The following is a 27124-nucleotide window of genomic DNA, read 5'->3' as shown; positions in this document are numbered from 1 at the left end:
TTAGCAGGAGTTATGGGAAGATGAGGGTTCTGGTCAGAGTGAAAGGAAGACTGTACCATCAGTTGCTCACTGGCTTGTTTTCTCTTTGATGAATTCTGCAGAAGTTGAGGGTACTTTGCAGAGGGCACTTTCCTGAATGAAGTGGAAAGCTGAGGCCCTAGAATGTTGGATTGCTCCTGGAAGCTTGGATCTGCATTTCTAACACAGACCTTAAATAACGGGCTTCTTTTGTTTGTTTTCTGATGCCTAGCCTATGACCTAACAAAGGCAGCAATGTGACCAACCTCTAAGTCCTTCATTTATCCAACAAATATTTTTAATTCTCTCTGTACCAATCAGTCAGCATCCTGAAACTAGGTGGGGGTGCTGTGATGACAGACAAGGTCCCGGGCCCTTATGGGGCTTACAAAAACAAAACAAGACAAAAAAACTAGTAAATAAATAAACTAGATCACTTCTGATAGTGCTATGAAGATTGGGGAGGCTGAAGATCATAAGCCATAATAAGCCTAAGAGTTGATGTCACAGGAGGCAAGCAGGGACAGACCAAGGAAGTTTTTAGGTCATATTTCAGGGAGTGGGGAATCACTGGATGTCTTCACATAGGGGAAATAAAGTTGTTTGATATACATCTATAAATGATCACTTCAGTTGCTGTTCTGTAGTATAAAATGTTGGAGCCTAGCCTGAAGTCAGGAGACTACCCTGAGTTCTGCAAATTCCCGGTGATAAGTTTCCACCTCTTTTAACTTATCTCATCCTGTTTCCCGGAAGGATAAATTGGTAGCATACTAGGTAGGAACCAAAGGTTGGAGTCATGCTTTGGTTTCAAATTTTGCTTCCCATTTACTATGAGCTCTTGCCAAATGATTTACTTGTGCTTCAGTGCTCAGAGCTGTGAAATAGGGATAATAAAAGTGCCTACTTCATAACGTTGTTGTGAAAATTAAATTACTTAATACACATAAAGTACTGAGAACTGTACCTGGCACAATCTGTAGTTAGCACTCAAAAGCTTTTACTACTTCTCTCAGAAGATTACTGGGAGAACCTCAGGAGATAATACATGTGAAAGGGCTGGTTAAATTGTAAAGACTATCTTAATGGCAGACTTCTTTCTTTTTCCTTTGACTGAAACACAGAACACAAGGCTCTCTGCTGAGGTGCAAGGCCCAGTGCAGTCTCAATGTGGTTATTGTAGCAGGGCCGCCCCTCCCCCTCCCGGAGCGTATCTCCATGGCAACGCAGGGCTTCGCCTCTCTCCGCCCCCTCGGGTCCGCAGACCGGAAGCAGTCCGCGCCGGAGGCTTCTGGGAAACGGCTTGTTGAGCGGCATTTCTGCGTCTGCCGCGGTCAGAGACGCTGCAGCGGTTTCTGAGCAGGAGGTCTGCGCCGGAGTGGCGGGGAGGGAGCGTGAAAAGAACGGTGGGCTAGGGACTGCGGGCCGCGCGGGAGCGGGCGAAGGCGCCTGGGGGAGGCCTTCAGCGGCGTCCAGGTAGGCGCGGGCGAGAGGCCGCGGTCTCTGCGCCCACCAGGGAGCGCGAGGGGAAGGCCTGCTCGAGCCCCGGCATCCGCCGCGCGTCCTCCGCCATCCTGTGTCGCCTGCTACCTCCGTCTGCCCCCTCCCCCACCACCCGGTTTTGTTCTATTTCGAGACCCTGGCTTCTCGCAGAGAGTTCTGGGACTCGTTTGGGAATGAGGTGGGAGGGGGCGGGTCTTGCGCGGGGCTGCCGGGACTTGTAGTCCCCCGCCACGGACGGAAGTGCGGCGTTTCGGATGCTGTAGCTGCAGGGTGGCCTTTGGTCTTAAAAATCGGCTGCAGTACGGGGAAGAGGGCCCGGAGCCGCCAGGCGGGGGCGCATTCGCCGCGAGATTTTGTAGGGGTGAGGTGGGGAGATTGCCTGGGACAAGGGTCCCCGCAAGAAATACTGTGGGGACTGCTGGCCTGCGCTCCCGGCCGCCTCCCTCCACGTCACACAAGCAGAGTGCTGTATAAGAACCTAAAGGAAGAGATATCTCTTTTTTATAGAAATGCTTGAGACAGTGATCAGGTAGGTTCCTGGGAATAGGAAAGAATGACTGTTGGCTAAACCCTATTTATAAGGCCAACACATTTCAGAATACTTAATTGAATCTGTATTACGTGTCTGATAAGATATTTTCTGATTACTAGCCTTCATCTCGATAGGGTTATAAGTTTTTTTAATTACTCATTTTGAGATTTTTGGGTCCTGAACCCGTAGAGTAGTTAATTGCATGATCATTCCTTTGGTGTAATGTAAACAATGCCACGGACTTGACTGCAAATACTGAGGAAAGGACCAGAAATTGGACAAGGTTTCTCTGAAGGCAGACGCTGGGAAAACTGAGTCATCCAGTTTAAGTACAGGATTCTGGGCTCCTGCAAAAACTTCGAGTCGTTATGAGAGTATCTTTGCTTCATAGACTTTACATTTAAATGTAATTTAATGTAATAATGGTGTGCTAGGTAACTGAACAATATTTGCATTATATGGCATCTGGCAGTTAATTTTTTTCAATATGTGATCTGTTCCTGAGCAATTGAATATTTTTTCACGTGTATTTTGAATATAGAGGACTTTAATCTTTTTAAATTGTTTTTCTTTACTTTTTAAAAGGCATATTATTTAAGCTGCTAATTTTTTTAAAAAGTCCCTATTCTTGAGTTGACTTAGGTATGTTAGGGAGGACCAGTCCTCAATTGCATATAAATGCAAATGAATCGGTGTTGGTCCTTACGTTTTGTTGTTATTGAAATAGGGTTTGTTATTTTTGTAGAAAAGATATTGGCAAATATTTTTTTCTGTAAAGGCCCAGATAGTAAATATTTTTAGGTTTTTCAGGCCACACCGTCTGGTGCAACTACTCAACTGTGGTTTAATACAAAATGTGAACAAGTGACTGTGGGTGTGTCCCAATAAAACTTTATTTATGGACACAAATTTTAATTTCATTTTCAGGTCATGAAATTATTTTTTCCAACCATTTAAAAATGTGAAAATTAGTCTTAGCAAAAGGGCTGTGCAGAAAAGGCCACAGACCAAATTTCGTGGTAAGCTGTAATTTGCTGACTCCTGGTATAAGTGATTGGAATTTTTGACACAGAAAAAGAACAAATACCTTTTACTGAACTATGCTAATCTTTCTTTTTAGTATATGTCCAAATTCTTAGTAAGTTATTTGTTTTTTGTTTTTTTAATTTCTTGTACCTCAGGAGGGCCTGTGAAGAAAACAGAGAATTTCCCTGAGTTCTCTATCCTATCTTGATTGTCTTTTCTTCAAGTATTATAATTCAGGATGTCTGCACAGTCAGTGGAAGAAGATTCAATACTTATCATCCCAACTCCAGATGAAGAGGGGAAAATTCTGAGAGTGAAGTTAGAGGAGGATCCTGATGGTGAAGAGGGATCAAGTATCCCCTGGAACCATCTTCCTGACCCAGAGGTTTTCCGACAGCGATTCAGGCAGTTTGGATACCAGGATTCACCTGGACCCCGTGAAGCTGTGAGCCAGCTCCGAGAACTTTGTCGTCTGTGGCTCAGGCCAGAGACTCATACAAAAGAACAAATCTTGGAGCTCGTAGTGCTGGAACAGTTTGTTGCCATCCTACCCAAGGAGCTACAGACTTGGGTTCGAGAGCATCATCCAGAAAATGGAGAGGAGGCGGTAACAGTGCTGGAGGATTTGGAGAGTGAGCTTGATGACCCTGGACAACCAGTAAGCCCAAAAGCCACTTTTTTGGGGTTAGTGGGACAAACCCACTGAATTGTAAATTCCACTCAGCTCAGTCAGAATCATATTTCTGCTTTCTCCACCACCACTCTTCATTAACTATGCTTATTTGCCTCTAGATCTCTGTAGTCTATGTTTTATAATTTTCTGTCTATTTCATATTTTCGTCAGAATTAAACAATTTTCATTGTTTCCAGGTTTCTCTTCGTCGACGAAAACGGGAAGTGCTAGTAGAAGAGATAGTATCTCAAGAAGAAGCGCAGGGATTACCAAGTTCTGAGCTTGATGCTGTGGAGAACCAGCTTAAATGGGCATCCTGGGAGCTCCATTCCCTAAGGCACTGTGGTAAGGACCAGAATTCCATTCTCGATGTGGTCTAGAGTGTGAAAGAGATGGTGGGCCTTTGCAATCACTCAGGGTAGTCTTTGGAATCTTTATCATTTTTTAGTCTTCTCACCAGTGGGGGTAGAGAGAGTATTACTATTAACCTGATTCCTTGGGTGTAGGCACAATGTAGGATCTTGATTATTGTCTCATAACAGTTGATTTGCTGGCCTCTTATCTTTTATTCCTAAACATTAACATCTTTAGGCTTTTCTTCCTTTTCAACTTCCTTCTTGAACACCTGCCCATTCCAGGTTGGTATTTGTCCTGGCCTGGGTCAGCACCCATCTATATAATACCAAGTTCCTCTGTTTTGCGTGTAATATTGTTTATTTGCTATTTGTTTTACTTTCTTTTCCTCAGAATCTCCTAACTAATCCTTTTGGTATATTAAGCTCCCCTCAGACCTACTTTTGTTTGTTGCATATAACTGAACTCTTTCTAATTTCTAGCTACATCTGTTTTTTCTTCAGCATCCCATCTAGAGTCATTTTTTTTTCTAAGAAACTCCTTTTGTGGAAATGATATTTGGATAAAATTCTCTACTTTTTCAAATATTTATGCAGAAGTAAGCTCCCTAGCTATAATATGTTTTAAATGGAAAAAGGTAAATTAAAAGCTTATAATTGTTACAATAATTCACTTTGACCAGTCTTTTACCATTGTATTAGAAAGTAACACCATATACTTGTATACTTTGACATAGCCCTAAAACTGCTGAGTTTAGTTTTCAGATTTATATGAACTAAAATGAAATTTTGTTTGAGATTACTTTGGGAATCATACATTGAGGTAGCTAGAGATATTCTGTTATGTCACAGAATAAGGCCTGGGCAGCTTTTCTTCCCATCTGAGAAGACAGTGCTAGTGAATCAATTTCTGGAGAGGAGCTGAAGCCTGCTGAGGAACTGCAATTTTATGTGCTCCATGGGACAGTCTTCTTTGTAATATGTGAGAATCATTCTCCAGGGTCTCTGGAGGTGGCATTTTCTTGAGTAGAAAACTTCTCTCTCAATTTCTGAAGCATTTTCACCTTTTTAAAAATGACCTCATTATAACAGACTAAGTTTTGCCACACTCTGCACCTTCTATGTCTTCTGTACCATTTGTCCCCACTTTTCCTTTATACTCACCTTCCTGTTCAAGTCCCCAGGCCTCACTGACCCCCACTGTTCCTTCAGTCTCTCTTTGTAAACCTTCTTTCCTGATTTTCTCCCTTTGTTGTTTGTTTTAGAGTTGCTCACAATGGACCACTTTTCTAAGTCTTACAGCTCACCCTACATGAACTAAGTATTTTTACTTTTTAAAAGTTTGAAGTCTCAGGAGAGTGTTAGGAGCCTTGTTCTTACCTCAGCTTGCATACAAGTGGGTGATGGTACCTCATGTTGGTCATTCAGACTTTTTTTACTAGACACATCTAACTGAGGCTTAGAAATATACAACCTTTTAAAGTATCATGACAAATACCAAATAGGGCAAACTTCTTTTATAGGAAAACTTTTATTTATTAAGAGATATACTGAATTTTAAAATGTCATATCTTGATTTTAACACAGGATGCCCCAGTTTATCTTTCAAGACTCTCCTCCTGTGTTGTGCCTTGTCTTGCTCATTTCAGAGATAATTGCTTTCTGCCAGACTTCTTATTTATTGTATTTGGGGTGAATTCTCCTTTCTCAGAGTAAAAGAACATTATAATAATATGGCAAATTTTATTATATTTTCACCTTACAGAGTTTCATCCAGACTTAGCCTTATCACTTGAACTTTGTCTCCCTAACCATCTTAGAATCTGCCATTTTTCTGCCTTTTGTTTTCTGACTACTACTTCTGACCCATTCATCTGTTCTCACTTTTATTCAGCTATAACCTTTTAATTTCTCATTATGTTATGCCCTGTTAACTCATTGCTGCATAATCAGTAAATTCCTTTTTTTCTTAGAGTAGAAGGCAATCTTAGATACCACTTTATAGGGGTGTTATTTATAAATATGTGCAAACTATTTACTCTTAGTTCATTTTTTAAAAATTTTTCTGCAAGTTCCTTTCTCCCAGAATAGGAAAATGAGTGACATTTGCTTTTTCTGTTTATTGCAGATGATGATGCTAGGACTGAAAATGGAGCGCTAGCTCCAAAGCAGGAGATTCCTTCAGCAGAATCTCATGATGTTCCTGGCACACTCAATATAGGTGTTCCTCAAATTTTTAAATATGGAGAAACCTGTTTTCCCAAGGGCAGGTTTGAAAGAAAGAGAAATCCCTCTCGAAAGAAACAACATATATGTGATGAATGTGGAAAACACTTCAGTCAAGGCTCAGCTCTTATTCTTCATCAAAGAATCCACAGTGGGGAGAAGCCCTATGGATGTGTTGAGTGTGGGAAAGCATTCAGCAGAAGTTCCATCCTTGTACAACATCAGAGAGTCCATACTGGAGAAAAACCTTATAAATGTCTTGAATGTGGGAAAGCCTTTAGCCAGAATTCTGGGCTTATTAATCATCAGAGAATCCATACTGGGGAGAAACCTTATGAATGCGTTCAGTGTGGGAAATCCTATAGTCAAAGCTCAAATCTTTTTAGACATCAGAGAAGACACAATGCAGAAAAACTTCTGAATGTTGTGAAAGTTTAAGAAATTTTTTAAAAAATTCAGCACTCAGGTCTTTCTTCAGAAATGAAGACAAAATTAAAACATGAAATGATACATTATAGTTTTGTTTCCCTATGACTGTCAGAAAATTCACTGGGAAATATTTTTTAAAATCCTCACTCACCATTATTTTATCTTGAGAGAAATGGTGTCATCCTTGCCTAGAAACTGAAATTTTAGACTTAATTCAGGTGTTAAACCCTAAATATTCAATGTGATATTTATATTCTAGTATTTTTCCAAATAATGATCTACCTGATTCTTTATCCCTTTCTTAAAGTTTCCTTTTTAGACAAGTACATTATTTCTGTGTTGATCATTAAAATGTTCTTTGCAAGTACACATTCCCTTCTACATGAAAAGGCAACATAGGAATTAGAAAGTCTGAAAACTAAAACCATCTCTTCAAAATTTATCCTTGTCTCATGTAATTAGAGTATGCATTTGAGAAAATAGGAGATAAAGGATGGCTAACAGCCTCTAACTGAGCTTTAAGATCTCAGATACAAAGTGATGGTGATAAAACATCAAAAAGTGAATGGGACACCTAGACTGGGGAAGATAATATACTTCTATCTAAGAATTGAATCTTATCAAGAATTTATCTAAATGCAATTACTGGCCAGCAGGAAACCTCAGAAACAGCTCATATCTGTAATTTGAAGGCATCCTATTAATGAATTTAAGGTTCTCACATGTATCGTTAGAAAGTGGACAGTCTAAACAATAATTGTAAAACTCTGAAGGTAGAAATTTTAACATTAGAGAAATCATAGTGAATGGCAGTGTTGAAGAGCAAATGTAATAAACATAAGGGTAATGGTCTGTCTTGGCTTCTGGAAAAACTAAAGAGACTGGAAGATGTAATTTATTATTTTGCCTTCATCTTTGTTAAGTACAGATAGTTCTCTGAAAGGTGGGTAACAAGTATCAGGTTTGTTTGCTAATTTTATTCGTTTGGTACAAAAGGGTTGAACCCAGGCTAAAAAAAAAAAAACAGCCATGCATTTATTAAATGTTTTCTACAGACAAGGCACTGTGCTAGGTACTGTAATCCTACTCTAAGTAGGTTGTTATTTCTCCCACTGTAAAATCTTGGGGGTTTGGTACAAAGCTCTTTCATGTGAGTTAGCCTCTCTCCCACACCCCTGTCCAATTCTGGGGGAGGTCACATCTGAGAATCCCAGAGCCATAATTCTCTTACCAGGGTGTTGTATTTGGGAGGAGTGGGGGTGGGGGAACTCGGCTCAGCTCTCTCAAGTATTCTTCAGAGTAGAGTCTGAGATACTATGACAGTTTGGAGGTTTGTGAGTCTTTTAAGAAAACTAATCCTCAGTAGCATTGAGGTTGAATCTATATGTTAAGTTGAATGAATGGACTGTTCTATTTAAAAAAAAAACAGCTAGCTTATTAACTAGTTTATTAACTATATCAGAATTGACTGAACTATTTTCTATTTTTTTAATTTTCAGTCTTAACACATTTTAAAAAATGTTTTAAAGTAATACATTGTAGTAGTAGGATTGTATACTCTTTGGCTGAGAATCCCAAATACTGTGATTCTATTTAGTGGGAAACTCTGGAAGTTAAAAATTATATAGAGTATGAGAAAAGGCTTTTCTAGGGTGGGCATCATTGTGTGGAAAAGGATTCATGTGAACAGAAATATTTCATAGTTCCAGAGATTTTGGCTACAGCTGGTGCTTGGATCAAGTTTGGAAAAGGAAGGTGATATTTGCATGAGTCTTAAAAATCGTAGTAATAAATGCAAGGCCAGCTGGTGGGGAAGTGATGCTGAGTGGAGTTTATTGATTTTCTGGTAACAATTATAAGAAATGTGCTTTATAGATTAAGATTTATTGAAGTATAAATATGTAGTAATGATATAATGTATTTTAAGTTATATAAAAAAATGTAGGGACTTTTGTTTGGAACTTTTTCTCTGTGGCTGAGAGGAGACAAGTCAATGTCCAATAAAGCTATAAACTACTCCACTCTAAGATAAAACTATCTTGAGTTGATTGACTTATTTATTTATAACTGGCTTCTTTCCAAGTAGGTTTTGAGGTGGCATATTTGGAATACTTCTGGGATGACAGAATTCTTAGAGTAGGTAAGAAGGGAACAACCCTCTCAGTGGCTGGAATTTCATGCTGCTTTAGATCTGATTTCTTCCCCATAAACAAGTTGCCCAGTGATAGGTTTGTCATAAATACCAAAGATGTTTGGTAATGTGAGAACTTAGAAAAAGCACTATTAGAGTCGGCAAATATGTTTTGTCTTGTCAGCTCTGATGCTTGTATATTGTGTAAAAAGAATTCTGAGACTAAGGCAAGGCTCCATAGGGAATGGGGAGGCTGGATCAGAAAGCGGAATGATGGTATGCAGGAAAAGGAAGTGATGCTTTGTGGGCTGTGTACTGAACATTTTCAGTTTGGATAAGTCCCCACTAGAAAAACTGATTTATCTATCTATTGATTTATGATTTCATCCAAACATTCATTTATACTCACACAATAATCAGCAATTATTGGAGGTACCCCACCTCTGATGAGTTGGACAGTTGGCATGCACTAGCATAACCAGGACATAGGTCTGTTAGCAAACAAGCAGACATGGTGTTATGGTTTGCAGAATGCTGATATATGCTGAATAGCTACTGCATTTACTGCTTGCTACTGAATTTTCTTCTGGTTTTCTTGAAAGTTAAGTTTCCCATATTCATATCTAGTTGGCATTTAATCATTTAGCAATATGTCACATTTATTTAAGTTGAGGGTAGAGTTATATGAATTGAAATAATCTGCATGTCAGGCATTGGGTTAGACACTTGCTATCTTTCTTAGATTTGTAGATTAGAAAAGTAAGACTCAAATCATATGACTTGCATGTGGCCAATTAGAGCTAAAATTCAAATCTAGTTCTGTGAACTCCAGTGACAGATTTTTTTTTTTACTCTGCCATGAATGATGGTGGTTAAAACTTGGTTAATGAATTTTATGACTTTAATAAGTTGTGATTAACAAACGTGAAAAGCTATTAAACATGCTTGTTTGAATTTTCCACAGTACAGAAATGTGTAGTGAAAAAGTACATCTCCCTCTCATAGTCTCACCCAGAAGTAATACTTGGTTTGTTATTCTTCCAGACTTAGGCATATACATATTTAAGCAAAAATGTGTTAATAGCTGACACTTGTGCCTACTGTGTACAGGCACTGTTGTAAGCGCTTTACCATGGATTAACTCTTAGTCCTCATAGTAAACATATGAGGTAGGTTCTTTTATCCCATTTTGCATCTACTGAACTGAGATTTGCACCCCCCCCCCCCGCCAACTTTGATGTAGACATTCTTTTTCATGGCTATATACTATTTCCATTGCATGAATATACTAATTTATTTAACCAATCCCTTATTGGTGGATAGATTCTTTCCAATTTTTTTTTATTAAAGATAAGTGTAATAAACATCCCTGTATATATATTTTTGCTACCTGTGTCAGTATTTCAGTAGGATAAATAGCTGGAAATGGACTTATGGGTTAGAGAATGTGCATTTAATATTTTGAAAACTACCACCAAAAAGATTTTACAATTTACAACTCTATTAATAGGAAGAGTGCCTGTTCTCCTATGCTCCTGCCAACCCTGAATCCTGAAAAATTTTTGCCAATCTCATAGGCAAAATTTGTTTTACCTTTCTTTTCTTTGATTCCTAATGAGGAAGAACATCTTTTCATGTTTTTTGGCCAGTTGCGTTTCCTGTGAATTGCTTTTGCCCAGTTTTCTTTTTTAATTATAGAAAGAAATAACTACCTTCTCACTGTACAAAACACTAAAAGTAATGAGAGACAGACCCCCCCCTCCAGCACTTCCAATCATTATTTCACTTCCCACAGTGTAATTAGTCTTTCCTTCTAGTTCCTTTTCCATACAGTTTCATGTGAATATACATGTACAAGCCATTTTTACATAAATAGACTCATACTATATGTATTGTTCTAGAGCCTATTTTGTCACAAATAGAGATTCTGAGGTTTTTAAATTTCTTTAATGGTTTCATAGGATTCGGTTATACAAAAATGGCATTATCCCATTTCTTCTCATGCTATTGCAATGCTGAAGTGTCTTATTCAGATATCTCTGTGTATGTGTGAATATCTAAGAATGAGTTCTGTTAAGAGGGATAACAATCAAAGATAGACCCACCTTAGTCTTCCAAAAAGCCTTCATAACAATTCTTACCAACTATATGAAAAGCACTCATTTCCCCAAATAGCCATACGTAAACTTTATAGCTTTTATCTGATGGGGGGAAAAAGTAATTTTAATTTGCATTTCCCTAATGAGTGGTAAGGTTGGAGGCATTTTCATGTTTATTGGCCATTTATATTTTTACTTATGAATTGTTCATATCCTTTACCTGCTTGTCTATTGGGTTATGTGTGGATGTCTACTTTTGTTTATGAAGCATCTCTTTCCCCATTTTCTGGTAACCTTTTTTTTTTTTAATTGTGGGAAACCTGTTCTCTGTGGCTTAGGTGTTGTCACCCTCCTCCAAACTCCACATAGTGTGAGCACATGATCAGGCCTGCCCATTCTGAGCCCTGTGTTTCCCTAGCCACAGCAATTAAAGAATGGTCAGATCGATGAGAGCCTTCAACAGAACTGCTCGAACTATTGGACAGAAGACTCTACTGAGGTCCCAGGAACCAAGGATCACGTAAACTTGAATTTGTACCATATGGAGAGAGCCTGAAAAGAAACTCGGAAGTTAGCAGAAGTGAAAAGACAACTCAGGCCTGATGTCATTTTTCTTGAGGCCCTAGATCCAGCTGTGCCTAAAGCCTGCCCTACCTCTGGACTTTAAAGTTTTGTGAGCCAATAAAGTCCCTTGTCTAAGATCATTTGAATTGGGTTTTTGTCCTGATTAACAAAGGTTATTTGTATTTTCTTATTGATTTGTAGAAAACCTTTGTAATTTTTAATTCTTCTAACTTGCCTATTTTAGACTTAATGTCTTATGCACTATATGGGTTAATAAAATTAGCATGGCCTTCCATGATTGGGCCTCTGTCAGCCTTTGCCATTTGTTACTCCACTCTCTCCACCACACACATTCCAACAATAACTGAACATACATCATTTTATGTTGCCGTTTTTTTTTTTCACTTTTTATTTGGTTCCTCAACTCAGAATTCTGCCTCCAGCTCCCATCCCATCCCCTTAACCTGCTTGGGAAACTTCATTCCTCAAAACTCAGCAAAGATCTCCTCTCTCCTGGAAGGTGGCCCTGACTCCCCCAGGAAGTGGTCACCTCCCTCTTAACGCATGTTCTGTACTTTGAACATGCTAAGTTTTAGCCGACTTTGTCGGTCTACAGAGTACATTACTATGTAAACATCTCTCCCAGTCTAAACCCTACCCAATTTTCACGGCCTTATTTCCCTCCTTAGTTCCCATCCCCAGAACATTATATTCATGTTCTCCTGAGCACACCAATGTCTTTCTGTAGTCTTATCCCCAGTCTGCCATGTAACTGCTTAACACATACTTCCCCTTCCACATAGAAGGACCAATCAGTCTGCAACTTCGGGTTCTCACAGGGCCCAGCAATTGGTGCTGGGGATGTCTGGATGAAAGACTTTTCACACAAATGCCTCTGGTATTTTGCTTTCTATCCTCTGGTTTCACCAACATGGGACTCTTGAGTGTGTGAGATGATACTGCTGAGTCTATCTATGCTCCATTCACCTGGAATTATTCCTCTGGGGGCATTCCCCTCAAATACCCTCTGCATGTGAACCTTGGAGTCCCTCCTCATGATCTCCATCCCCCCACATGGTTCTCTGGGGCACTCATTTTATTCTCAGGCCAAATGGATTTGAACCTGCTCTGCCCAAGGCTCTTCCAGGGCAGGAAACAGCAATGCTCAATGTCACCTGGCATTCCTGTTTAATTACATCTCCCTAGATGAGCTTTTCAGAGACGTCCTTCAAACTGAGGCAAACATTGCGCAATCTGTTTTGTTTCTTTACATATTTTCCTCATGAAATGAATATAATGGCAGGGTTTAGAAAATAAAAACCACCTGAAGTCACCCATGAGTCCAAATCCTAATAACATCCTATTAACATTTTGATGTTCTCTATTCATCTCCCCAGCTACACCATTCTTTACAACAGAAAAAAATATATATTTAGAAAAGACAACAGCCTAAGCATCCACATATTGGTTTGTTAATACTATACCTTCCTTCTTTGGATCAACAGCTCCTACCTAAAGCTAACCTCTTCGTTGGATCCAAGCCACTCTTTTAACACCTACTCAAAGATATGCTCCAATAATCCTCACCTCTCTCCCATCTTCAATATTTTCCTCTCATGAACTTTTTCCATTAGCATACAAATATGCTATTTTTATCATTCACAAATACACAAAAACCTTTGGGGGGGGGGAAGCAGATGTGGCTCAATCTGTTAAGCACCCATCTCCCAAATGGGAGGTCCCAAGTTCAGTTCCTGGGGCCTCCTGAAAAAAACAAAACAAGCAAAACAAACGAAAAAATCAACTCAAGGAAGCCATTGTGGCTCAGTGGTTAAGCGCCAGCTTCCCACATTCGAGGCCCCAGGTTCAATCACTGATCCCTGGTAACTCAAAAAAACAAAACAAAACTTGGGGCCACAGTGGAATACAGGGAACAGATCTAACCTCTTGCCTGAAGAAATAAAGTATCCAACAAAATATATCAGAGGCAAAACAAGGACAGTAATTCCTGAGATGGGAAATAAATGATATGTCCTTCAATTATCCCAGTTTACCACCTGGAGAGTTTCCAGGACAGAGAACATGGAGAGGGAATTCAGGCAGAGCCTAGCAGTCTCCCTGAGTTTAGAAGATGGAGCTGCAAGTCCTGGGAGGCCAAGGGACTACCTTTTGCAAGGCAGAGTACCAGAGAGGAGAGAATTGCAGAGGGAGAGTGCTGGAGATCTGCAGAGGTCCTTCTTGAGTATTTGGTTGACCACGGATGAGTGCATTTGTGTAAGGAAACTACCTGATGTCAGGAAAAGAACCACCCAAAAGGATTAGAGGAGAAAATCCCTGGAGCTCACAAAAGGCCAGGAATAGTATCAGTTTTATCAGCCAGAGGGGAAAATATAATTCACAGGGCATCAGTTATAGCAGTGGGTCTCATACATGGGGCAATATTGTTCCCCAGGAGATATTTGGCAATGTTTGGAGATTTTTTCACTTGTCCCAACTTGGGGGTGGGGATTGGTTAGGTAGAGGGCAGGGACGCTGCTAAATATCTTACAATGCATGAAACAGCCCCCAACAACAATGAATTATCCAGTATAAAATGTCAAAAGTGCTGAGAAACACCAGGTTAGTGTACTAAGAAAAGTCTTGCCTGTTTAGTGGGGAAAAAACTCTAGAAACATTCAACAACATAGACAGGAATTAAAAATTACCCAGCTTTCCATAAAATACAAAACACAGTGTCTGGCATCTGATAAAAAATTACAAGTTATATGCTTGTGAGCTGATAAGCCTAAAATAAGAACAAGGCCTAGAGCAACATTGTGCCTGGGAATTTCCTCCTGTCAGCCTTCATGTTACTCAAATGTGGCCAGTCTCGAAGCCAAACTCAGCATGTAAATGCAATGCCTTCCCCCCAGCGTGGGACATGACACCCGGGGATGAGCCTCCCTGGCACCGAGGGACCAGTATCAACTACCAACTGATGATGCAACTGGAAAATGACCTTATATGGAAGGTTCAATGCGGATCAACAGAATATCCCTGTCTACATAAAATAACATGACTTTAAAATGCTGTTTGACCTAAAGTAAGGGGGAAATGGAAAGGAGAAATGAGTTTATATGGCTACGAGTTTCTAAAAAAGAGTCTGGAGGCTGGCAGAAGGATTGCCCTCATGCACAACTGAGCAGAGTCAGAGAGACAGATAAAGCAGATACAACCCCCAGATATTGGTTCCTTTGAGGGCTAAAGAGACCCATGGGAGTTATGGTCATGGCCGATGGGGTTAACTACCAGGTCAGATGGCCCTTCTTTGGAAATGGTGTTTATGTGTGATGAATCTGGACTCAGATGGGATCTCCCTTCATAAGACTTTCATGCTAATGTGCTGGAGGTGCAGTTAATGTTGGGGTTTAAGATATATTTAGGGGATTTGAATCTCTGGACTGACAATGTGATAGCCAGGTCCTGAGCCTCAACAGACTCCAGCACCTACAATCTGATTTATTGGACTTACCACACTCAGCTAAGATGGAGTTGAAGAAGGACAACCACCACACCATGGAGCCTAGAGTGATTACAACTGAAAGTGGGAGGATTGCATCCAGCATCCATGTGGAATCTGAGCCTCCTCTTGACATAGAGGTGCAATGGACACAACCAATCCAATGTCCACATAGAAGAGGTGGCATTGGATTGGGAAAAGTGGACATGGTGGCTGATGGGTATGGGGAAAGGCAGGAAGAGATGAGAGGTGGAGGCGTCTTTGGGACATGGAGCTGCCCTGGATGGTGCTTCAGGGGCAATCACCGGACATTGTAAATCCTCACAGGGCCCACTGGATGGAATGGGGGAGAGTATGGGCCATGATGTGGACCATTGACTATGAGGTGCAGAGGTGCCCAAAGATGTACTTACCAAATCCAATGGATGTGTCATGATGATGGGAACGAGTGTTGCTGGGGGGGCGGGGAGAGGTGGGGTGGGGGGGTGGGGTCGAATGGGACCTCACATATATGTTTTTAATGTAATATTATTACAAAGTCAATAAATAAATAAATAAATAATTACAAGTTATATGAAGGAGTAGGAAAATACAACCCATGACAAGAAGAAAAATCACTCAATCAAAACTGATGCAGAAATAACAATTAGTAGACAGGTACATTAAAACCATTATTATAAATGTATTCCATATGATCAAGAAGTTAGTGGAAGTATCAAACATGTTTAGTAGATACATGAAAATTATTTTAAAAAATAACCAAATTACACTTCTAGAGACTAAAACCCCAATATCTGAGATTTAATATACTGGATGGGATTAATGGTAAATTAAACACTATAGAAGAAGATTATAGTAGATTAAGACACAGCCAGAGAAACTATCCATAATGAAAAACAGAGAGAGAAAACATATTTTCATTTGGCTTCCAGAACTTTCTTGGTTTCCTTCACAGGTTGTTTCTTCTTAGTTTCCTATGCTGGTAACTTTCTCACCTCTCCAGACTGCTATATGTTTGAGTCTCTGAAGACTTTGTGTTCAGATGTCTGCTCTTTTCTACCTTTATTCACTCCTAGCTGATCTCATCTGATTTTTTGTTTTTAAACACTATCTACAAATACAAAATTTATATCCCCAGTCTGGTCCTCTTCTCTGATCGCCAAACTCATATATCCTTTTGCCCACCAGACATCTCCACTTTGATGGCTGCCTTAGTCTGGGGTCCTGAGGAAAGAGCCTGAGGCAAAACCTATTGCTAACACTTCATTGGGGTGATCCAATCCCAGGGAAGGAGGACTGTGGGTAAAAGGGAAGTGAGGTAGGGAAGAAGGGAAAGAAAACACAAGTGAATATTACTGAGATGGCTACAACTCAACAAGCACAGCTGTTTGCTTAGTCTTCCTGGATGTCTTCGGAGCACAAGTGGTATGAATTACTTCATATCAGAACAATCCATGAGGTGAGGGAAGGGGAGAGAAGACTTTTCTGCAGAGTCCCCTCTCACTCTGGCCAGAATTCCCGTTATAAGGCATCAACTCCTACACTTCCCGGTTGTACTGTTCAGAAGGTCAAGACAATAGCACAGTATGAAAGACAAGCCAGAGATCAAGTGGGAGCCAGCTGCTTTTTCTACAGGCAGCCCCAGGGGCCTGTAATCTCAGGGACTGACAGGGTCAGACAGTTTACTTGGAAAGTCATCAGTATTGTAGAGCTGAAAACCCTGGTCCTGCAAATAGAGCGAGGTTTACAATCTGGGTTTGGCACAATAACTAATTAGGTGTCTTAAATCTAATGTCCCCCAAAACAAATTTTTTATTTTCTCTCCAAACATGCTCTTCCTATAGTTTTCCTCATCTTAGAAAAGGGCAATTTTGTCCTCCCAGTTGTTCAGGCTAATAGCCTCCCTGCTCCCCTGTTTGCCCTACTTCACTCAGTTTTCAACACAGCAGCCAGATCATGTCACTTCTCTGCTCAAAATTCTCTCACATCTCTCTCTATAAAGGCAAAAGACATAATAGCCCACAAGGCTCTCTACAAGATCTGACCCACTGCTACCCTCCTGTCCTGATCACCTCCCTCTTTTCTTCTTACTTACTCTATACCAGCCATACTACCTGGGTGGAAGAGGCTTTTCAGACAAGTTAAATATTGGTTTAGTATGGGCATAACAATGGCAGCATGGATGTGTATGAGTGAACTGTGAGGGTGATTGTTAAATGATGAATGTCACAATCAAATTTATCTGACTAACTAAATGAATTAGGAGTACTTTGGTCATAAGTAACCAGATAAGCAAAGGGTGAATATGTACAAGAGTGTAAGTATTTCCTAAAACACCTATACAGCTGCAACTCAGAAATAGCTTGAACCAGGGCATTAGAAATACCCTGATGGATCCCAGAGCACATTGGAGAAATCAGACACACTTTTCTCCTTTCATCTCTGCTTATTTCTGTACCTCTCCTTCATTGGCAAATAAGCTTTCTGTTTCCAGGTCACATGGCAAAGTAGAATTGGACCAACAGTTCCTGTTCCATTTATGAAAGCAATCAGACCACTTCCAAATCTAAATTTCCATGGAAATAATCTAATAGTTACTGTTGGGCCAGGTGACCATCCCTGGGGATTTAACTGTGGCTAAAGAGTTGCATGGTTTTGTTTGTTTGTTTGTTCTTAAAGATTTATTTATCTCTCCCCACTCCCTCATTGTTTGCACTTGCTGTGTCTGTTCATTTTCTTTATTTCTTTAGGTGGCACCAGGAACCGAACCTGGGTCCTCTGATATGGGAGGGAGGCTCCTAATAGCTTAAGCCACCTCCATTCCCTGCTTTGTTGTGTCTCTCGTTGTTTTTTTCTCATGTCTCTTGTTGCATAATCTCGTTGTGTCAGCTTGCCATGCCTGCCCGTCATGCCAGCTTGCCATCCTGCTTGTCCCCTTGAGGAGGCACTGGGAACCTCTGCTCCCTGCTTTGTTTCTCTCATTATGTTTTTCTTCTTGTGTCTTTTGTTGTGTCCATTTGCCACACCTGCCCATTGTGCCAGCTTGCTGTCTTCTTTAGAGACACTGAGAACTGAACTATGGACCTCCTATGTGGTAGGCAGGAGCCCAATCACTTGAGCCACATCCACTTCCCAGGGTTACATGTTATAGACATGTCTGTTTGCACTGGGAACAAGTGGATGAGGGTAACTGAGAAAACAAGAAATAGTTGAAAATGTTTTGTATTGAATACATTTCAATAAAATTGGTTCTTAAAAAAAAGTAGTTTCCCTAAAAGCAGGGGTGTGAAACAGAAAAATGGTGGATTTATATGACACCAATGTAGGCCCTAAGCAAGAGAATGCTTCAGTAAATTTAGTATATCTTCTGGATAGAATATTAATATTCAGTCATTAAAAATGAACTCTCACTTTTGCAAGCCCTCTCCATTGTTCACACAGTATCCAGGCAATCCAAATTTTTGGCCGCTAATGGCAGATATAGAACTTAGGGGAGGTTGATCAGCCTTAGGCATAGCAGAGATCAAGTTGTTCAGAACACCATCCTAATGGTTACTTGGGTGACATTCTTCACTCTTGGAAGTACATACACACTTAAGTTCTTACAGGAATATAAAATACTATAAATATATAATGTCATTTCTCATAATTTTGGAAGTGCTGCTTTTACTCCTTTTTGAAAAAGAATAAGGTGGGATCTAATAAGAAACACTTAAGTTATTTTAATAAAAAATTTAGAAATGATATTTAATCTTCTTATAATTTAAAAGCAGTAACTACTTCTATATTGGCAACACTAGCATAATCTTTATAAAATATCGAGTGTTTTTTCAATATCATCATAATAAAATATAATAAAGTGAATTTTTTTTAAAAAAATGAGACTTATTTACACTAGATAATAACTTGGAAAATGCTCATGACATAATGAGATGCGATCAAATTGGCCCACGAGATAGTGCACTCTAGGTTTTGGAGTATGTAAAAATGAATATTTGAGGATAAATTTAATTTTAACTATTTTAAGAAAATGGCTGTGTATGTTTTAATTATTTAGCATTTATAAACCTAACTTATTTCAAAAGGGATTTAAGGTAGCTTATAAAATTACATACAACATTAAGAGGGAAACCTTTAAAAATGACAGGTTTCTGGTATCAATATAAAAGTAAAGATACCTCTAACCACATTTGTTTTTAAAAACAATGAGTCATGTTGTGTGAAATAAACCAAAACAAAAGGACAAATATTTTATGATCTCACTGATATGAAATAATTAGAATAAACGAACTCACAGAATCTAGGTTATCTGGGAATGGGTTGGGGATAGGAAATAGGGAGTAAAGGCTTAAAATGTAGAGTTAAAAAAAAAATAAAAACAAAGAGAAGAAAGAAACAGAGCATCTGAGAGCTGGCTGGTAGCAGGTTGATAAACTGAAAACTTTCCCATTACTGAGCACACAGTGATTTGTCCTTACTGAAAAAGACACAATTCTGAAATTGGGCTTAACTGAAGTTATAAGAAAGACCTATTATTTGTTATAATGCTATGCTTTTTTAAAAGGGGAGAACATAGGCAAAAACATGTTCATTTGTTTTTGTATTCATACTGAAGTTGGTATTATTCATGTTGTAATTGACATTGTCATGTGAGTATGGTTAGGATAAAGCAAGTAAGTAATTTTGGGATATTCTAATTATATTATCCCCTGATCCTTGGGGAGTCTTAGTGTGAAAGAAAGGAAATATTGATATAATATTGAAGAAATTAAGTAAAACCTCTATAATTCTGAATTTCAATTGGAAATATTGAATTTTAAATCTTTATCTTAAAGATTTATCCATAAAACATGCTTCCACACTTACTCTATTATAGTCTGTTCTCAAAACAGCAGCCAGAATAATCCTTTTAAATTCAGTTTATCCCTCAGTTCATGTAGCAAAGAGCATTTCCAAAACTCACACTCTGACCACTTCCAACTACCATAAATCAGGCTTCCTGAACAATTGCTGATTCTAACACTGGAGTATGATATTCAAAAGATGAGCTTGGAATATCTTGATATAATAGCAAAGAAGTTATCATAGACTATGAATATGCCAGAGGAGGCAGATATTAATTCTAGTAGCCAAAAATGAAACAATTTGGGCTTCAATAATGAAAGCAATTATAACAGATTGAAACCCATCAAAGATGTTTTAGTTCATCACTTTATAACAATACTTAAAGAATTGGTTAACTTAAGAGAATGATAGGGAATCGTTTCGTTATCTTAGAAACTGATAAATGTATGGAAATAAATATTTAATGAGCCTTTCCTATTGACTATACCACTGGGTAACCAAATATTAGATGAAGGGAAGCATCACTTTTTTAGAAACATTACAACTAGTGAATGGGGAAAATTTTATAGAATTAGAATATTCCCGGGTGGTTGGGCAAAAAAAAAATAATAATAATTAGAATTCCCATTTTTTAATTCCCAGTGAATTAATGGAGCTAGGCACTGAGTAGCAACCAAATATTATATTCTTCTTGGTTAAAGATCACACTATATGTAGTCTTGCCAAAGGAATTAGTACTGAGTATAATCAAGCCTCTAGATCTGGCTGCCAATGTTCAGGAAATACAAATGAACAGAGGAACATTTTGAACCACAATATGAATATGCAATCATCAAAATTCACATGTGAGAAACTATTCAGGTCAAAAGGCACACTTCTTCAAAAGATAAAATGTAAAGAAAAGAAAATGGGGAAGTGAATATTGCTTAACGGATAGAGCTTCCACCTGCCATATAGGAGGTCCAGGGTTTGATACCCAGGGCCTCCTGGCCTGTGTGGCAAGCTGGACCATGTGGAGTGCTGCTGTGCAAGGAGTGTTACCCCGCACAGGGGTGCTCCCTGTGCAAGGAGTGACCCCTGGGGAATAGAGTGCAGCCCTGCTCAGGAGGGCAGACCACCCGGGAGTGGTGCAGCCCACAGGGAGAGCTGATGCAGCAAGAAGACACAACGAGAAAGAGACAGAGAAAATATGAGATGCAGCAAACTAGGGAGCTGAGGTGGAACAAAAGCATGGTTCACCTCTCTCCCACTCCGGAAGGTCCCAGGATGGGGTGCTGGAGCTGCCTAATGAGAATACAACAGACACAGAAGAACACACAGCAAATGGACACAGAGAGCAGACAACGCAGGGTGGAGGGGTAGAAATAAGGAGGAAAAAATAGGTACACTGCACAGATGTTGGCCTATTTAAAGAATAAATTATTTTTAAAAAAGAAAATAACTGAGGGAGGAACTTATAAATTGAATGAGATTCAAAAGAACTTTTAAATTTTATATATTACAAAAAGGGCAGGGAAGCAGCTGTGGCTCAAGCAATTGAGCTCCTGTTTACCATATGGAGGACTCAGGTTTGATCCCCAGTACCTCCTGGTAAAAAAAAAAAAAAAAAAGAAAAAGGCATCTCAGACCTGCACATTGTGGAGATATGCATAAGCCCCCATGCAGCAATGCACTAAAAAGATGGTAACATAACCAGCTAGGAAAAGAAAAACAAAACAAAACAAAAGGACAAGATTAATCTGTAGGTCTAGAATGTAAGCTTAGGTAATATAACTATAAAGAAATGCAAGGGCACTCATCTATTGCTGGTGGGAATGCAAAATGGCATAAACACTGTGGAAACCAGTATGGCGGTTCCTCAAAAAGCTAAATATGGAATTATAAAATGAATCAGCAATTATACTCCTAGACATATATACATCTCAAAGTAGGAACTCAGATACTTGTATGCCAATGTTCATAACAGCATTATTCACAATAGCTAGAGGGGGAAGCAACCCAAGTATCCATCAACAGATGAATGGATAAACAAAATGTAATATAGACATACAATAGAATATTATTTAGCCAGAAAAAGGAATAAGGTTCTGATACATGCTGCAACATTAATGTATCCTGAAGACATCATGTTGAATGAAAGAATCAAGCCACAAAAGGACATTTATGCTTCCACTTACATGAACTATCTAGAATAAGCAAATTCATAGACAGAAAACATTACCTGGGTCTGGGGAGGGAGAGGTATGGAGATTACTGCTTAATGTATACAGTTTCTGTTTGGGATGATGAAAAAAATTTGGTCATGGCTAGTAGTGACAGTGGCACGACACCATAAAAGGAATTAATGCCACTGAATTGCACACTTAAAAATGGTAAGAAAGACAAATTTTATGGTATATATATATATATATATATATATATATATATATATATGTTACCATAATAAAAAAAAGAGAGAAATGTCTATTGAAGTCCTTTGCCCATTTCTTAATTGGGTTGTATTTGTTGTTGAATTGTAGTTCTTTATATATTCTAGATATTAAACCCCTATCAGATACGGTTTCCAAATATTTTCTCCTATTCTGCTGGTTGTCAAGTTTTTTTTTAGTGAAGTTCCATTTATCTATTTTTTCTTTTGCTGTTTCTGCTTTTGGTGTAGTCTAAGAAACCATTGTCTAACACAAGGTCCTTGGTGGAATATTATTCTTTCAATACTTTAAATATTTTATCCCTTCTCACCTCTATGGTTTCTAATATATCGAACTCCATTCTTGGCACTACCCTTTTTACTGTATAAATCTATTGTTTGAATTTCTACAAATAATGTTGCTTTTGTAACTCATTTCTAAGAGCAACCTGATTGGAAAAACTGGGGGTGAGGAATCAGGTATTGGGTAATCTGGATGGCAAGGTGCTTAGTAGTGCAATTCACCAGAATAGGGAATTCAGGATGAAGATAACGAGGTATGTATAAAAATTGAGGAATTTGAGTTTACTATGTATACTAGACAGAAATGCAGCAAAGAGTTCTTAAAATTTATTCTCAAGAGAGATAGCTAAACTTTAGATTCAGAAACCACCCTTTCTTTTACCTTTTTTAATTCCCCAAAGAACTGACAATAATTGGTTGTACTTTCTTTTCTCCATGTTCACGTCTCAAACCATCATCATGTCAACATTTTTTTTTTACTCGGGAGGAAAGCATGGATGCAACCCCCCACCAACACAAACCATACAGTTGAGTTTCCCTCATTTGGGGAAATCGCAGGGGTCAGCAGATCCCCAGTGCAATGGATCAGCCTCGCCCTGGGAAAACCACCTTCGTGATCATGGTGTCTCCCCTGCCAGGTAAGTATATCAACATGTTTTGCATGGAATTCCTGCCTTTAATTTCATCTACTTCTGGACCTCATGATTCACTTCAGACTTTGTTTTCCTTCCTGCTGTTTCCTTTTTTAATCTTCTTAAAGCAGGAAGATGATTATGTCATTCCCTGGTTCAAAGATTTTTTTTCAAAGGCTTTTTATTACCTTGAAAACAAAATGCAGAAATATGAAATCTAGTCCAAACATACCTAATACTTTCTGGTTTTATGTATGAGACTAAGGCCCAGAAAGTTACAGAGCCTTCTTGTTTAGCATCATACTCCTTTAAGTCTTTTTTCCTGCCTCACTTCCATTCCCACCTTGTGTTTAACTTCTATTTCATTATTTTTAACACTATGTTTCTGTGTCTGTTGTGTTGCTTGAGACAAGACACAATACTTCAAATCATTTCTTGCACTCCCTTGCTTCCATGCCTTTATTGATTATTCCCTCCCAACCTTTATGTCCCTGCTCCCATCTTTCAGAACTCAAATTTTGGGAGTACCATAAAACTTTCACTTTTCCTTCCAATCCGAATTGAGCCCTCCTTTCAGCTTATAATGAGTACACTGAGCCAAGTGTTTTCTGTATGCATCTATCATATACAGTACACACTTTGTGGGCAGTTGCAGTATACCTTTGTATATTTCACAGACTGTAAAAATACATCTGCCAAATAGTAATTTAGCAAGGTCTGTTAAACAGAAACACTAATTGGATGATCATAGGGGATATTCAAGGTGAATGATAATATCAGAATCTTAACAAATAGTTCACTCGAGAAAGGCAATTATTTGAGTTTTACTTATTTTTTTAAACCTGTTTCTATTTCCAGTTGAAAATTTTGCATATATGTAATCTATTGCCACTGTGTGTCAGATCCAAAAACAAAAGTACTGATAAATTTCCACTTGAGAAAAAGATCACTAGGTCTTTTTATTTTTAGATAAAATACAAGTTAATCATGTGGGTTTTACCTTAGCTACCATTTTTGTTCAAACTATACAAGACAAGATAAACATAGTAGTAGAGAAATCTTAACACTGCTTTATAAAAGTCTTTTTTCTTTTGAAATCCTGTTTCACATGTTTAGATGCTGCCAGTAATTCATTAAATGGTAGTGTTGAAGGAGTGATTTTAAACCATTAGAGTTCATCGGCTGCAATACTGAGACTGAAATAAATCCATAATTGCTGTGAATATTAATAGGGCATGCACAAATTCATATTCACTAGGAAAACCGAAACTAGGCAAAAACAAAACAAAAAACAAACTTCTAAGAAAAGTTGCCTCCTGTAGTCATCTATTTAAGTTCAATACCAGAGTAACACAGCATGTTCACACACACAGAATTTAAAGACAACCAGCATTAGCACAAGGTTGGATTCTACAACTGCCAGGGGATAAATGTGATAATGTCAATTAAAATATGGATGGGATTTGAAGTTTTTCCTATATTTGCTAATGTAACTTCTCTGATATGCAATAGGTAATTTGGACTCACTAAAGGTCTGACTTGTAACACTAATACATTTCCTTCTGAGTTGACTGAACACCTCCCAACACTGATTTTTTCTGATATTTGATAAGGCTTTGCATTAACCATTACACATTTCTTACACTCATAAATTCTCTTGTGGATTTCATTTGAATAAGACTAGAGTATTTCTTACACTATTGCAAAGATAATTCTTTCTATTGCTGCTTATCAACATTTAGGAAAAAAATTTATTCACACTGAAGGTTTTCTCAAAATTTAAAGGACTCCTCTAAATTTTTCTTCAGTAATGTCTGAGCTCCAAATTAAACTTTTTTTGTAAAAATTAACATTTTCTCCCCAATGTGTGTGTGTTTTAAAGTAGTACCAAAGTTCAACATTAGTTAAAATCTTTTTCACAGTCATCAATAGCATTCATGGGATTTTTTTCTAGCATGGTGTCTCTGGTACTAAATAAAGTTGGAGTATATACTAAAGGTTTTCCCATATTCATCACATTAATATTGTCTTCCTTAGTATGTACTTTCTCATGATTAATAAGATCAGAATGTTGGCTAAAACTTCTGCTGCACTGAACACACCAATAGTGTTTTTCCCCAGTATGGATTCTCAGATGTTTAGTAAGATCCATGCATGTGCCGAAGGCTTTTCCACACACATCACATTTATATGGATTCTTACCAGTGTGGATTTTTTGATGATTAATGAGATCAGAGCACCGACTAAAGCTTTTGCCACATTGGTCACATGGATATGGCTTCTCGCCAGTATGGATTCTCTGGTGTAGGATAAGAGCTGAGCATTGACTGAAAGCCTTCCCACACTCATTACATTTATATGGTTTTTCCCCAGTGTGGATTCTCTGGTGCTTGATAAGGTCTGAATTCTGACTGAAACTTTTGCTGCACTGTGTACATGGATATGGCTTTTCTCTGGTGTGAATTCTCTGATGAAGAATAAGGTCAGAACTCTGACTGAAGGCTTTCTCACAATTCTCACAGTGATAAGGCTTTTCTCCAGAGTGTACTCTCTGATGTTTTGTGAGATCTGAGCTTTGACTAAAACTTTTATTGCACTGATTACATGCATAAGGTTTCTCTCCAGTGTGTATTCTTTGATGCTTAACAAGGTCTGAACGACGACTAAAACTTTTAGTACAATCACTACATGGGTAGGGTTTTTCTCCAGTGTGGATTCTCTGATGTAGGATAAGGTTTGAGCTCTGACTGAAGGTTTTCCCACACTCCTCACATGCATAAGGTTTTTCACCTGTATGAATTCTATGATGTTTAACAAGATCTGATCTTCGACTAAACATTTTACTGCATTGATTACATGGGTAAGGCTTCTCTCCAGTGTGAATTCGTTGATGATTAATAAGATCTGAAAGCCTACTGAAGGTTTTGCTACACTGATTACATGGATAGGGTTTCTCTCCAGTGTGAATTCTTTGATGCAGAATAAGAACCGAGCTCTGATTAAAAGCTTTTCCACATTCATCACATTTATAGGGTTTCTCTCCAGTGTGGATTCTTCGATGTTTAATAAGGTCTGAGTTCTGACTAAAACTTTTGCTACACTGATTACATGGGTATGGTTTCTCTCCAGTGTGAATTCTCTGATGTAGAATAAGATCTGAGCTCTGACTGAAGGCTTTTCCACACACATCACATTTATAAGGTTTTTCACCAGTGTGGATTCTTTGATGTTTTATGACATCAGAACTCTGACTAAAATGTTTGTTACATTGATTACATGTATAAGGCTTTTCTCCAGTATGAATTCTTTGATGTTTAATGAGGTCTGAGCGCTGGCTAAAACTTTTACTACAATGATTACACTGATAGGGTTTTTCTCCTGTATGGATTCTCTGATGTATAATAAGATCTGAGCTCTGACTGAAGGCTTTTCCACATTCATCACATTTATAAGGTTTTTCACCAGTGTGGACCCTTTGATGTTTAATAAGGTCTGAGCTCCGACTGAAACTTTTCATACACCAATTACAAGGATAGGGTTTCTCCCCAGTATGGATTCTCTGATGCAGAACCAGGGCCGAGCTCACACTAAAGGCCTTTCCACACTTATCACATTCATAGGGTTTCTTCCAGTGGCTTCTTTGATGCCTAATAAGGCCAGCACTCCAAGCAAAGCTTTGTCCACATTCATCACAGTTATGTTGTCTTCTTTTAAAAAGCCTCTGATCCTTTTCATTTAACTTATTCCCCAAACCACAGAATTCTCTGTACTCAGAATACTGGAGAACATCATCTTTGGGGTTGTCAGACCCTTCAGTCAATGGATCAATTTTTGCTGTAAGTTCCTCATTTGAAGGTGGCTCTCCAATCTTAGTCTTAGTCTCA

General features: G+C 38.6%; 2 protein-coding genes and 1 non-coding gene across 8 annotated transcripts in view; 1 reads left to right on the top strand and 2 right to left on the bottom strand.

Annotated features, from left to right (window-relative positions):
• The first annotated feature begins 1243 nt into the window (after window positions 1-1243).
• Window positions 1244-11866, top strand: ZNF24 (zinc finger protein 24). 6 transcript variants are annotated; one of them, XM_004464502.4, is made up of 4 exons: window positions 1244-1384; window positions 3235-3737; window positions 3950-4097; window positions 6234-11866. In XM_004464502.4, the coding sequence occupies exons 2-4, from the start codon at window positions 3318-3320 to the stop codon at window positions 6767-6769; spliced, it is 1104 nt and encodes a 367-aa protein (XP_004464559.1). In that variant the 5' UTR covers window positions 1244-1384; window positions 3235-3317; the 3' UTR covers window positions 6770-11866. The 6 variants fall into 6 exon arrangements, with proteins under 6 accessions (XP_004464559.1, XP_004464558.1, XP_071064739.1 ...); XM_004464501.4 differs by having other exon boundaries at window positions 1273-1494; XM_071208638.1 differs by having other exon boundaries at window positions 1289-1384; window positions 3304-3737.
• An 11224-nt stretch (window positions 11867-23090) lies between these two features.
• LOC111765598 (U1 spliceosomal RNA) lies at window positions 23091-23254 on the bottom strand. Its single transcript, XR_002797895.1, has one exon. It is a non-coding gene; the product is annotated as a U1 spliceosomal RNA (small nuclear RNA).
• A 913-nt stretch (window positions 23255-24167) lies between these two features.
• Window positions 24168-27124, bottom strand: part of ZNF397 (zinc finger protein 397) — a 69544-nt gene continuing 66587 nt past the window's right edge. Inside the window, exon 6 of the mRNA XM_071208640.1 lies at window positions 24168-26865. Within this exon, the coding sequence (XP_071064741.1) occupies window positions 25141-26865 (1725 nt within the window). The 3' untranslated portion in view covers window positions 24168-25140. The remainder of the gene's footprint in view (window positions 26866-27124) is intronic.

The sequence above is a fragment of the Dasypus novemcinctus genome, chromosome 16 (genome assembly GCF_030445035.2).
Source record: "Dasypus novemcinctus isolate mDasNov1 chromosome 16, mDasNov1.1.hap2, whole genome shotgun sequence".
NCBI classification, from domain to species: Eukaryota; Metazoa; Chordata; class Mammalia; order Cingulata; family Dasypodidae; genus Dasypus; species Dasypus novemcinctus.
The sequence above is the reverse complement of the archived record's forward strand: the minus strand, read 5'-3'. Positions and strand labels throughout refer to the sequence as shown.

Bases quoted from the DNA above. Each gene is read 5' to 3' on its own strand.
- ZNF24 (XM_004464502.4), top strand. From the start codon at position 3,318: ATGTCTGCACAGTCAGTGGAAGAAGATTCAATACTTATCATCCCAACT. The intron at 3,738-3,949 runs GTAAGCCCAAAA...CATTGTTTCCAG, and splicing joins TTGATGACCCTGGACAACCA to GTTTCTCTTCGTCGACGAAA. The intron at 4,098-6,233 runs GTAAGGACCAGA...TGTTTATTGCAG, and splicing joins CCATTCCCTAAGGCACTGTG to ATGATGATGCTAGGACTGAA.